The 14,150-nt window shown below is 42.6% G+C and overlaps 1 protein-coding gene across 1 annotated transcript in view; it reads right to left on the bottom strand.

Annotated features, from left to right (window-relative positions):
• Positions 1–1,120: 1,120 nt before the first annotated feature.
• LOC120979804 (beta-1,3-galactosyltransferase 2-like) overlaps positions 1,121–14,150 on the bottom strand; it is a 61,902-nt gene continuing 48,872 nt past the window's right edge. Inside the window, exon 2 of the mRNA XM_040408761.1 lies at positions 1,121–2,300. Coding sequence (XP_040264695.1) covers positions 1,121–2,206 — 1,086 coding nt within the window. The 5' untranslated portion in view covers positions 2,207–2,300. The remainder of the gene's footprint in view (positions 2,301–14,150) is intronic.

The raw sequence follows: 14,150 nt of genomic DNA on the forward strand, positions 1-14,150 counted from the left end.
ATTCACTGGCTAGTGCTGTATCGATGGATCACATAAGAGAACCAGTAATGCTGCTAAAGGTTACGGACAGGTTGCAACTAGCGAGCACAAGGAGAAGTTGTGCTGGGTCTTATTCTGAACTTTTGCAGCAGGGCCGGTGAGCACTTAGGTACACACTTTGTTGGATTAGAAACACAGCTTAGTATACAGTTTCAACCATGACTGGCTATAGATGTAGCCTAGCTAAAATTGACTCTAATAACACACGTCACAAGGTTATCTTGGTTATTTCCTGACAAAAAACATTTAAATCCATTGAAAAGTCAGTTAACATTTTCTTCCCATTCTTTACTTAACGTGTTAACCATCATGTTTAGCTCGGCTGCATCTGTATGTTACAGGCCTCAGGGATATAACATGATAAAATTAGATACAGATGTGTTCAATGTGCTTGCCCATTCAAGCTGTTTAGTGCAGAATGGAGATAGTGAGGGAAGTTCCTTTGGACTTAAGTGATGTGATCCAGCAGTCTAATAAAACTGAGTTTAAGTGTAATAAAATGGCCAGGGGAGGTGTAAGGGACCGAGATACTGCAGACTGAACAGTGTAGAAGGCAGGGCCAGCCCTGTGACATATCACACTACAAAGCATGCTGGAATTGGTTAGAAAAACTACAGGAAACTGAAGAAAACAGGAAGTGCTGGATGTAAGCATCCTGAAAAATGCTCTGATGCCCTGACAATGTGAAGAAAAACAGGGACATGAAAACATGTTTAATGCCCCATTCACATGTCAGTGTTTTCCATCAGTGATTGTGAGCCTAAACCAGATGTGAAGCCTACACACAGATCAGGTATAAGGGAAAGATCTGCACCTGTTCTATGTTTAAAGCAGTACCTGGTTTTGGCTCAAAATCACTGACTGAAATAACTGGCCAAAACACTGATGTGTGAATGAGGCATAAATAGCTAGTGTTTGGGTTGTTAAGAGCAGAAAAAAAATGTTTTTGGGGCTAGTGAACCCCTTTAATATTGCAATTTGAGAGTCTAATACATTGTAAACAAATTTTTATATAGAACATGGCCATATTTATATTTAGATAATATTTATACATATTATACACATATTGTACATGTGTTAGCTATGACTTTCTAGAGCTTAAACATTTCTCTTTATTTTCCTGTGCAATTTTCCAATAATTGATAAGGTCAGTCGGTGTCATATAATGAGAGGTAATAATTCTGTTATACACACATGGATCGAATGAAACACGATAATTATGGAACAAGTTATTTTTTGGTGGTTTTGTTATCTTAATACCTTCCCTATCAAGGCAGATTCCTACAAACACATCTTCTAGATAAACATAGTTTACTTTAAACGATGACCTTAAAATCTTTGGTGCTACATCCCCAGAGAATACATAGCCTGTCCCTGAGCAAAAGGTAGGATAAAATTCATCTGGATAGAGGGAATGAGGCATGTGCCATTTACTGTGAATGCTTCTGTGTGGTTTGTTATTTTCCATTAGATATCCTGTAAAATAGTTTTGTTTTTGAGGTTGGTCCGGACCCAATAAATCTAATAAAAGTTCAGTGTTAACATACATATCACTGTCGGTCTTCATGACATATTTTGCTTTAGGGCAGTAGTTGGAGACCCATTCTATTCCCATCAATGTTTTAATGGTCAAGTTTTTGTATGTATCTTGAAAGTCCTTTTGGATGATATCATGGTACTTCTCACTTTCTTCTGCAATGGAATTGGGTTCCTGCTTACTGTCTTTACCCAACAGGAACAAATATTTGATAGATGTTCCATTTATCCCTGTTGTATTTACAAATGTGGCCCTTATTGCTCTGCGGTTTTCAACTTCTCTGGCTGTTGTTTCTATTAAAAACATTAAGAAGGGACTTTCATCCTTGCATTTATTGGGCTGATTTATGATGTATGGATAGGACTCAATATTTATATAACTCAACGAGGAAGCTGATGGAGTTGGCAGTATTTTATTAATTGAATCTTCATTCCACTGAAATCCATTTTCATGTCTTTCTAAAGTTTCTGGATTTGTTGTAGACTTTTTGAATCTTACTTGTTCTTCATAAATTAAATGTGCTTTCTGGTAATATTGATAAGCAACAAATAGGCTGCAGAGGACAATGTAAAGTGAAAGCAAAATTGATATGTTAAAAATACTGAATTGTACTTTTTTATGTAGCACCATTGTAAATTATGGATTTTCGAAAGGTAATATTAGAGATATTATTCTGTATGCAGATATTTTTTTTTCCTCTCCAACGCTTACATTTCCACTTCACCTAGAAAAAGCATAATGATAGTATATCAGAACAGATAACAGTAGTTCTAGTCATCAAATAAAATCATCAAAATATTCAGTGGCACCTTATCAGACAAAATTATAAAATGCATGGATAACATTACATTCCTTTTTTTTTTTTTTACTTTTTCTTGCCTTTGTGATTACACATAAGAAAATTAAAATGTACAATATTCTAATTCTAAAAAAATATTTCCAAACATTCATAACATATTAAAACCACCGAAAAAAATCTTCTTTTTGGGAATATCTACAACTCTCCCATCTCTATTGTAAAATTTGCAAAATTTGCAGTTAGTGTCTTCAAGGAAACCCCTAACCAAGTTTCAAGGATTCTCAGGGTTTCATAGGACTCTGATTTGTATTTCGAAACTAAAATTATATCTTAAATGGGGATGAGTAAATAAATGCACAGCATCAATTTTAGGATCAAAGTAGTAAAATACATGTGACTGGTCTGACATGCCATGAGAGGATTATTGTACAGCAATTTGCATTAAAAAAATAGGTGTATGAGGATCATTTTCACTAATCTTATTGTGGTGCAATTATTAATTCTCCCACAATGTAAGATCTAGGGAATAACCCACAATATACATCATTACATTCACCATATTCTTCATTTTCTGTAATATATTTGATTAATAAAGATCTAAGTCAAAGAGAATCCTCCACTTTTCTGTCGTCACACACAAAGTGCAATAGTGTAAGAAGAATAAACTTTATTATTTTTGCACAGAAGTCTGACATCTGGACAGCAGTCCTTTCCCCTTTAAACACTATCCCTACAAGACATCAAAAAAGATTTAAAGGGTTTCTGTCACCCCACTAAAGTGATTTTTTTTTTTGGGCTAGTTAAATTAGTTATATAGCGATATATTAAAATATAATAGTGTTCCTTACTTTGATCCAGCAGTTTAGTCAAAAAACGAAGTTTTATCATATGCAAATTCGGTCTCTACCAGCAAGTAGGGCGTCTACTTGCTGGTAGCTGCTGCAGAAATCCGCCCCCTCCTCTTGTTGATTGACAGGGCCAGCCGGGATCTCCTCCTCCGGCCAGCCCTGTCGGCCTTTCAAAAATCGCGCGCCCGTGTTGAATCTGCGCAGGCGCTCTGAGATGAGGAGGCTCGTCTCCTCAGAACTCCCTCAGTGCGCCTGCGCCGATGACGTCTTCTATTTCGATGATGTCATCAGCGCAGGCGCACTGAGGGAGCTCTGAGGAGACGAGCCTCCTCATCTCAGAGCGCCTGCGCAGATTCAACACAGGCGCGCGATTTTTGAAATGCCGACAGGGCTGGCCGGAGGAGGAGATCCCGGCTGGCCCTGTCAATCAACAAGAGGAGGGGGCGGATTTCTGCAGCAGCTACCAGCAAGTAGACGCCCTACTTGCTGGTAGAGACCGAATTTGCATATGATAAAACTTCGTTTTTTGACTAAACTGCTGGATCAAAGTAAGGAACACTATTATATTTTAATATATCGCTATATAACTAATTTAACTAGCCCAAAAAAAAAAATCACTTTAGTGGGGTGACAGAAGCCCTTTAATCTATCTTACATTACTTTACTTTCTGTTCTGACTGTGATGGAACTGGAGAAGAAGTTGTGGATGGCTAGTATTGCTTCTGTGGCGTCTGCGTAATGTTCACATACACAGCAAATACATATTTCTAAGAGGCTACTGTAAGTGATTTCTTATGAACAAGATACACAATATAAAGTAGTTCTTGCTAACTATTAGATAAAGTGTGCCATTCTCCACTGATATGAAGAGAATTTACGGGTGATCTCCAGTATTCTGTGATACACTTTAGATGAATGTTGGCTGAACACATCAATTTTAAGTGGGACTGGCTGACCATCTAAGGCTACTTTCACACTAGCGTTCGGAGCGGATCCGTCTGATGTTTCATCAGACGGATCCGCTCCGATAATGCAGACGTTCGCATCCGTTCAGAACGGATGCGTCTGCATTAAAACTTATAAAATTTTCTAAGTGTGAAAGTTGTCTGAGCGGATCCGTTCAGACTTTACATTGAAAGTCAATGGGGAACGGATCCGCTTGAAGATTGAGCCATATTGTGTCATCTTCAAGCGGATCCGTCCCTATTGACTTCCATTATAAGTCTGGACGGATCCGCTCGCCTCCGCACGGCCAGGCGGACACCCGAACGCTGCAAGCAGCGTTCAGGTGTCCGCTCACTGAGCGGAGCGGAGGCTGAACGCTGGCAGGCGGATGCATTCTCAGTGGATCCGCCTCCACTGAGAATGCATTGGGGCCAGACGGATGCGTTCGGAGCCGCTCGTGAGCCCCTTCAAACGGTGCGCACGAGCGGACACCCGAATGCTAGTGTGAAAGTAGCCTAACACGTATGAGGGCTTCCCAACTGTCCCCAATGGCAAATGTTGTGGGAGAGAAGCATTGGGCTGTTCAATTTTACATATACTGTATAAAGCTTTTGTTTTCAGCTGTGATAAGCCACTACCAGGGGAGTCTGGAAGTTACTCTCAATCCTCTCCCCATTCAGAACATGTGCACACTCAGGAGAATATGCATGTGTATAGGAAGATTAGGAGAGACAACTATCTATAAAATGTTTGGTCATCTTAGAGGGTTTGTTTCAGACAACCCCTATAGTTGCTTAAAATGAAATAAAAAAAATCTTATACCCTCATGTTTCTCCAGTGTCATTCTTTGAAGTGTTTATCCAGTTCTCCCACTTGCTATATGGACCGAATTAGGTGGTGGTGAAATTGCTTATGTGAAACAGGCTTTTTTTGGGAAAATTGATGGGTATTTTCAAACCTCCTTTTTAGGTATGCACTGAATTGCGTCGTCGTGGGTCCTGCAGTAAACATAATGAAGACGATGATGACAACACACCAGCAGAATTTGCCTTTACCATCTATTCACAATTAAATCAAGCAGCTTCAGTAAGTTGAAAACATGAATGTGTTTTTATCTGCTCCGTCTGCATTCGATCTCCACAGCACACAAGACATGAGAGGAGAGCCTCTTTTTTGGAGTCCAAGTCCAGTTTATTAAGATCAGGAGTTCAGCGGAAAGCAAATAGAGGAGGCTGAACTCTGCTGCTCTGTATCTCTTGTGAAGTCAGTGTCTCCAACTATGCCCCTATAGCGATTTACAGCAAATACATTATTTTCATGTTGAGATGCAATAATTATGTTAGAGACATGTAGTGTATGAAAGCCATGTGCAACTCCTCTTATCACTCTCACACTGTTTTGCACCTGGTTTGCCTGGGCGAACAGAGTCACACAGGGGAGGAACTGCTCCATGTCCTTCATCAAGAAATCCAATCCTGGCTTTTTCCGCGACAACTTAAAATGAAAACCATGGTGACCGACAACGGGAATAACATGGTGTCGGCTCTGCATCAAGGAGGGCTGAGCCAAGCGCCCTGCATGGCACACGTGTTCAAGCGGTTCCTGAAGTCTTCCACCCATCTGCAAGACATCCTAAAAATGGGCAGGAAACTTTGCATGCACTTCAGCCACTTGTACAATGCAAAGCACACCCTCCTTGAGCTGCAGAGGCAGAATGGCATCCCTCAACATAGGCTGATTTGCAACGTTTCCACCCACTGGAATTCCACCCTCCATATGTTGGACCAACTATACGAACAGAGAAAGGCCATCAACGATTTCTTGATGATCCAAGCGGCGAGAGTAATGAGGTCATTGCTAATGTTATACTCATATAAGGTATGTAAAAATGATGATTGATATTATATACATATATTTTAATCTTATAGATAAACCATATAATCTAATTTCAATAGGATTCATATCCTTATTTGGTGTTTATCATGTATTCTATTCATTACACAATAACTGGGCCTTAGAGAACATTCTGAAGGCCATTTGCAATTGTGCTGCAACATGAATCCTTGTAAGGAAAAATAAGTATTTCACCCAATTTGGAACTCAATGAAGAAGGTTGGGAAATATGGAGTGTGAGCTAATATATGACGATGTTCTCAAGAGATTCTAGGAAATGTTTTCTCCATAATGGGTCCAGATGTTTGGAATATGTGACAAAATTGAATTAAGAGCTAGAGAATAGTGATGAGCGGCAGGGGCAATATTTGAATTTGCGATATTTCGCGAATATTTGTGCGAATATTCGCCATATATTCGAGAATTCGCAAATTCATGATCTCCAGGCATTATTTTCTTGATTGCGAAAATTCGCATAAAATTGGCATAAAATATGCGCATAAAATATTCGCATGAACTGGTATTTTTAAAAAATTGAATATTCGCAATTACGAATATATTTAGCGATATTCTAAATATTCGCGAATTCTCGAAGTGCCGATATTCGCGATTAAAATTTGCAATTCGAATATTCGTGATCAACACTCCTAGTATTTGACCCCGGCTTCTCCTTACCATTCTTTGCCTTACCCTTTGTACTGCGTAGCTCTCTTGGTTCTGACCCGGTCCGTTCATGTTCTGTATTTTGTCTTGTCTGTCTTCCCTGCACGTATCCTAAGTTAGGGACTGTCGTCCAGTTTTCCCCTGTCATCAGGACTCGTGAGGCAAATAGGCAGGGCCAGGGGTGAGGGTGGAGTGCAGTGGTCACTATCCTTCCCCCTGTGTGTGTGTGGATGTGACCGTTACAAACAGGTTAAAGATTAATGTCTAGAAATACTGCGGTGAGTGGCGGGCCCCGCCCCTAGTTCCGGACTCCAGCCCCTCCTCTCACCCCGCTCATACATCACAGGCTGTGATGCTGCAGCATCTCAGACTGCGATGTAAAATGGAAGCATTCGCCCCATAAGACCCTGGGGCATTTTCCCCCCACTTTTTAAAAAAAATACGGTATGCAATTTTCCACGTTTGATTATTAAGTATTGTAACCGCCCTGAAACACCCAGTTACTACCATTATCAGGAAGGTATAAGAATAAAGATTTTGGGGCGGTCTGAGGGATCTCCTCAGATACAAATAAATTGAGTCTTGTGTCTGTGACAATTTGTCGGCCGACTTAACTATTTAATTACTCTGTACCTGAAAATTTAACTACTCTGACAAAGAGGACAGGAGTACTCCCCTGTGTAACTTTGATGTCAGCCAGTGGCCGCTCATGCGTGACACCTGCCGTTTGCTAGGGCCCTTTGAGGAGGCCACGTTATTTGTCAGTCGCCAGGACTACGGGATGAACAACATTATTCCACTGCTTCATGTCCTGGAACAGATGATGGTAAATCTGGCTGGTCGGGGACTGGAGACATGGCGCCTAGATCTCACGGCCACGTGAGCTCTGTGGGGGCTAAACTGGAGGAGGAGGAGGTGGTTTTTCTACACAGGTGACAGGAGAGAAGGAGTAGGATCAGCCGGAGGAGCTACAGGGCCATGATTAAGACGAGGCAGAGGACCCAGACATACCGTAGCAGTATGCAGTGGAGATGGATGCAGGGAGTCCCTCTGAGTCACTTGTGCAAATCGCCTGCTGCATGCTCACTTGCTTGCATAGTGACAGCCGAATTGTCGGCTGAGGGATGACTTCTGGCTCTCCACATTGTTTGACCCTCGCTATCTGTCCAAAATGCCTTTTTTACACCTGCTGGCGGAGAACAAACTTAAATACTCTAGTCTAGAGACATACTATGTAGTCAGTTGGCTGCTGCCCATCTGCGCCATCGTCCATCTTTTCGCAGGTCTGACCGGGGGGGCCCTCTTCGCTCACCTTCCACTGCCATGGCTGCTGTGGAGGGGTGGGGTGGCAGGAGCAGTACCAGCTCTATCAGCAGAAGCCTAAGTCTAGAGTCACTGATGAGCAGTTTTCTTCACCCGCCTAGTGCGGCTAGACATAGAGCAGAATCTGAACCAGCAGGCATACTTGGAGTGCACCCTGTCATCCGTCATTGAAGATCTGCTGGACTACTGGACAACCAAACTGGATTTGTGGCCGCAACTCGCTGAGTCTGCCATGGAAAAGCTGTCCTGCCCAGCCAGTAGTGTGGCTTTAGAGGGGGTGATTAGTGTGTGTGGGTGGGCATAATTACCCCAAGGAAAACTCGCCTATCCACCGTAAATGTGGAGAGACTGACTTTTGTCAACATGAATCAGGTGTGGATCAGATAGGATTTCCACCCACCAATGCCTGATGCATCAGACTAGATCATCAATGGTGCCTCACCAACACTTTGACAAAAGAGACCGGTTTGTTCTTGGCTACCTGCCTCAGCTACTATTCTGATGCTGCCACCCCCCTGATGCCACACATCTGATGCCAAGTGTTCCTTCTTTCACCCAACATCTTCAGCGGGTACTGGTATTACCACCCACCTCCGCACTATGTCACCTTGCCACTCTGTGGTCTTTTGATGCTGCTGCCACCTCCACACTATGTCACCTTGCTACTCTGTGGTCTCCTCATGCTGCTACCACCTCAACACTATATCACCTTGCCACTTTGTGGTCTTCTGCTGCTGCTGACACCTCTACGCTATGTCAACTTGCCACTCTGTGGCCTCCTCATGCTGCCTTTCGGCTTGGCTGACATCATAATTCATTTGACCCTTCTTCTTATCTGTCAGAAGGAAGGAAAAATGAGACTCACAATGGATACTGTCTGTGTAGCAGCTGTAAGGCCTGTATGGTCCCATTAGAATTGGCATATGATTTGGTAGCCAAAAGCAGGAGTGTGTAGAAAACACAGAAGACATGCAAATATTCCTTTTACGTGTCATCAGCATTAGCAATACTGATGGATTACTGACCAAATGCTGACCGAGTGAAGGCGGATGCTCAACAGACAGGATCCTTTTTTTGGGGGGTTATTGTTCTGACGGATCAGAGGAAGTGCAAAACAATCAGTGACATCAACAGAAACTTACTGCTGACATCCTCTCCACTCTGTTGGGGGGCTCAACTTGTATAAGCGTTTAATAGAACAGGTTCTGCAGACATCTATGTGGAATCAGCTGACGACAGTATAAAAGGAGTGCGCTTCTTCTTGGTGCTAACATCGACCTGTCATCTGCATGTCATGCGGACTCACAGTATTATTTCACTGCCACAGCAGACTCCCTATGCGTGTTACTGCAAGGCACCGTGTTCTACATCACTATAAAGGCTCTCTGCAGCCAAGAAATAGCATTTTTTTAACGAAATTCACCGCAAATAAATTTGGATCGAACCAAATTTTTGGAAAAATTTGCTCATCTCTAATGTTAATAATGCTAGGTTGATATGCTGTTACTTGCTTGAATATTAAGTACTTTTGAATCTCCTATACCTGTAAGCATCATCAGTTAAAGATCACCCATACAAATATCATTAGATACAACTCCTTGTAAAAATGTAAGACCACATAAATCAATATCAGCTTGTGCTATTAATTTATTCATACCGAAAATAAATTAGTGATGAGTGATGAGAATCTTTTCTTATTAGAAAAAAATATTCTGCCGTATTCAAACCAGCATTTGGATGTGAATACTTTTCTAATTGCAAGCCGTTTAAAAATGTATTTGTACAGCACCACCTATAGTTTAAACTTTTTTGTATTTCTCTGTCCTCCTCGCTAAAGTGGATGCACATGCTCAGTTCCATCCTTCAACTCTTGATCTGTGACAGGGAGAGAGCTCCAGCAGAATGGAGCTCCTGAGATGCCAGCCTATTATAAATCTAGCAGAGCAAGTGGGGAGGTTCAGGGCTGATTCCAGCTTTATTAGGTAGAGATTTTGTACTGTATTATGCCTCATTTTTATATTTTTTACATTAATCATGGGATAACCCCTTTAAGTTAGAATGAAGAATTCTCTGAGGCCCATTCAGCTCTGGATGGAGATGTCAGATCATGAAGACCATCTTTAGGTGTTCTTCCATGTTTCTGATTTGTAACACATTAGTAGGAAATAATTCATTTTTAAACTTTCCCACCACCACAAGATTGTTCTCTTTATTTGCCTAATTTCAGATCATCTGAAGTTAAACATTTAGAAATAACATGGGTTTCACTACAGTCTCAAGGTAAAATTTTCTAATATTCTGCTTCACTGCAAACTAAAATACATAAATAAAGCAAAAAAATACATTTGCACATTAGTTAAGCGTTTAAACAGTCTGGTAAATCATCTGAAATTTCCCAAAGGGGTCTTACGGTACAGTAAGACTAGACATCAATTTCCTCCTACCCCTTAATGAGACCAGTTGTGTGAGCAGACTACAGAATAACCTACAGCATTTTCACCCTTCATTATCTAATGTTTCCATCTGTTTAATAGGTCTCATATTTACAACTTATCACAATGAAATGCTCTACAGATCTTCATGAACATGACAGCGCATTACAAATAATCACTTCATGTTACTTTTGTAAAAGTCCTTATTTGATTGCAGCAGGATATAAATTAATTACTGTAGCATTATTAGTAAAAGGGCCCTTGCACACGACCGCATGCCCTCCGAGACATATGGTCCGTGAGCGGGCCATATGTCCCGGAGCAGCATTGATTGTGCGCACGGGAGTACACAGCATCATAGATTATAATGATGCTTTGCACGTCAGGTCGCCCGCGAGACTATAAGATCATATGAGTGCGGGACAATAGCCCCACGGATGGCCGGATGTGCATAGCACCATTGTAATCTATGATGCTGTGTACTCCCGTGTGCATGATTAATGCCGCTCCAGGACATATGGCCTGCTCACGGACCATATGTTTCGGAGGGCAGGTAGCAAAGGGTCAGATTGTTGAACAGACACAGGTCCGGTCAGGCAGCAGAGGGTCAGGATGGTGAACAAGCACGGCTCCAGTCAGGCGGCAGAGGGTCAAAATCTAGAAATCAGGCACAAGTTGGTTCACAGGCAGACAAGAAGATTATAGCACCTATGCAGGATCTAGCAATCTAGTGAAACATATTCCTCAGGAAAAAGGTGAGACAAACATTACAGTATATATAGCAGAGCTGATTAGCACATTAGCAAGTAAAAAGGGAATTAACCATTGCTGTATTGCAGGGTAAGGTGAGGTTCAGTTAATAGTATCGCTAATCCACACACGGGAAACCGGCACCAGGGCCCACTGCTGGAAGGCTGGAACTGCAACAGGTACAGCACGATTAGAGCAGCACCTGTGCTTGCCCAGGAGCATGGGATAGTATTGGCCACGAACCGCCATTGTAACAGTACGAAGAAGAAACTGTATCAAGTGAAACATCATTCATCAGGTGATCCTGTCGCTTGTGTAGGCACATAAATTATCATTTCTGGGCAGCAGATAACGCTGTCTAAACAGCAACCTACTGCTTAGAAACAATGTAGCTTTATGAAGATGAGCGATCGCAATGGAGATCCCTAGTTCTTATACTGTGTAGGAGATCACTTCATGTAAATGCAGGGGACTTCTTCACTGAGCGAGCAGCCGATGTAGCCACCCGCGGCATCCATGGGGTTAGCACCCTTCGTCATTGGACTGTCGCTGCTGCGATGGAGAAGCCCAATGGTTACCATGGCAACCCGACGCCTTACAAAGGCATCTGGGCTTGCCATGTACCTAAGTCTGATCAGACCCTTAGGGTCTGATCAGGCTTAGTGTCAGTGTAAAATTGACAATACAGTGCATTACAATAGATGACTATTGCATTGCACTGTATTGCCATCAGGCCCACTGGATATTTAAGATCCTAATGAGTCTTGATTAGGGATGAACGAACACCTGGAAGTTCGGGTTCGCCGGGTTTGGCCAAACTTCGTCTCAAAGTTCGGGTTCGAGACCCGAACTTGACCCCGAACCCCATTGAAGTCAATGGGGACCCCAACTTTGGGGCACTAAAATGCCTGTAAAATACTCATAGTAAGGGCTACAAGGCTGCAAAAGAAAGCAAAATGGGGGTAAGAGCAGGACAATTGCCCTGCAAACAAATGTGTATAGGGAAATGACATAAAATAACATAGAATAGAAAAACAATTAAAAATAATAATCTTGAACTAGGAGGCAGAGAGCAATGTTGAGTAGGAGGTTGAGGAGTCGATGGATGTGGCGATGTAGGTAGAAGCGGTGGTGGGGGAGGAAGAGGTTGCCAACACTGTTTTTGTTTTTGATTTTTTTTTCCCTTATTTATTTTTTTCTAAATTTGGGAAGACCCCAAAACATTGGGAAATAGAAAAGAGAATGCAAAGAGAAAGTGCGCTGGAGTATAACAATGGATGGGTGCGGCCGGTATACTTGTCTATTCAGCACAAGGTACGAACAAGTCCTTTGGGATCCATGCCTGGCTCTTTTTAATGAACGTGAGCTTGTCCACATTGGCTGTGGACAGGTGGCTGCCCTTGTCTGTGATCACCCCCCTTGCTGTGCTAAGCACATGTTCGGACAATGCACTACTAGACGAAGGGCAGGCCAACACCTCCAAGGCGTAAAGAGCAAGCTCAGGCCATGTGCCCAATTTGGAGACCCAGAAGTTAAATGGGGCAGATCCATCATTCAGTACGTGTAGGCGTGTGCACACATACTGCTCCACCATGTTGGTGAAATGCTGTCTCCTGCTAAGATTTTCCATATCAGCTGGTGGTGCTGGTTGTTGTGATGTCCTGACAAAGCTTTTCAACATTTCGGCCATGCTAATCCTCCCTTCTGAGGTGCTGGCAGTGCCCCAGCTGCATTGGCGACTTCTTCCTCCTCCTCCTCCTCTGCCTTCGCCTTGTTCTTCCACTGAGCCCCTTCTGCAGGGTGGGAATGCTGTCAGGAGCACGTCTACCAGCACACGCTTGTACTCGTGCATCTTCCGATCACGCTCCAGTGACGGAATTAAGGATGGCATGTTGTCCTTGTAGCGGGGATCCAGCAGGGTGACCACCCAGTAATCAGCACTGGTTAGAATTTGGGCAACTCGACGGTCGTTGTGCAGGCACTGCAGCATGTAATCGCTCATGTGTGCCAGGCTGCCCAGAGGCAATGACAAGCTGTCCTCTGTGGGAGGTGTATCGGCTGTGTCCGCTGTATCCCCCCAGCCATGCTCCAGTGATGCCCATGAGCTGCTTTGGGTGCCACCCTGCTGTGAACACGGTTCCTCCTCATTTGAGATAAGCGAATCAAAGCTGATGAAGTCAAATTTGTTACGAATTTCAGGAAAAATTTGATTCTGAACGAATGCGAATAATGAATCACAATTTTTCCTAACATGGCGGCTAGCCGGCTACAATGGCGGTTAAAATGGCGGCTACACATGTGAGGACATGGGGCAAGGAACTCTGGGAATGCGGGATGACCGATAATGCCATGCATGCAGCCAATCAGCAGCCAGCACAGTGATGTCACAGCCCTATAAATACAGCGGCCATCTTAGAGTCTGCCATTCACTATCATACTTTGTTCAGGGACAGACATGTATGCAGGCACTAGGGAGAGTGAAAGAAAAACTAATTGTTAAAAAAAAAGAAGGAAAGAAGCGGTTTACTAGTGCAGGGAAAGGATAGTGAGAGGAATAATTTCACAGTCAGTGAAAAACGTGTGCAGATGCTAGGGAGAGTCATAGGAAAATCCTCATTGTGAAAAAAAGTGATTTATAAGTGCTGGAAAACACTACATGGGGATCCAGATAGTCTCATAATACAGCTCTGTCAATCCAGCAATTAGTTATTGGGGTGCAAGTGCTATGTTGAAAAGACTTTAGTGGCTTTTATCTGTGGAAAAAGATAAATATATACGCAGGTTACTTTTGCTGTTAACTGCGCTGATATCATTTAGTGGCCTATTTCAATACAATACGAGAAATATTTACGCAGGTCACTTTTGTTGTTATTTGTGCTAAAAGCGTTTATTGCCATATTTAAAGAGAAAAATAGAAAAAT

This window comes from Bufo bufo, chromosome 9 (genome assembly GCF_905171765.1).
Source record: "Bufo bufo chromosome 9, aBufBuf1.1, whole genome shotgun sequence".
Taxonomy (NCBI): domain Eukaryota; kingdom Metazoa; phylum Chordata; class Amphibia; order Anura; family Bufonidae; genus Bufo; species Bufo bufo.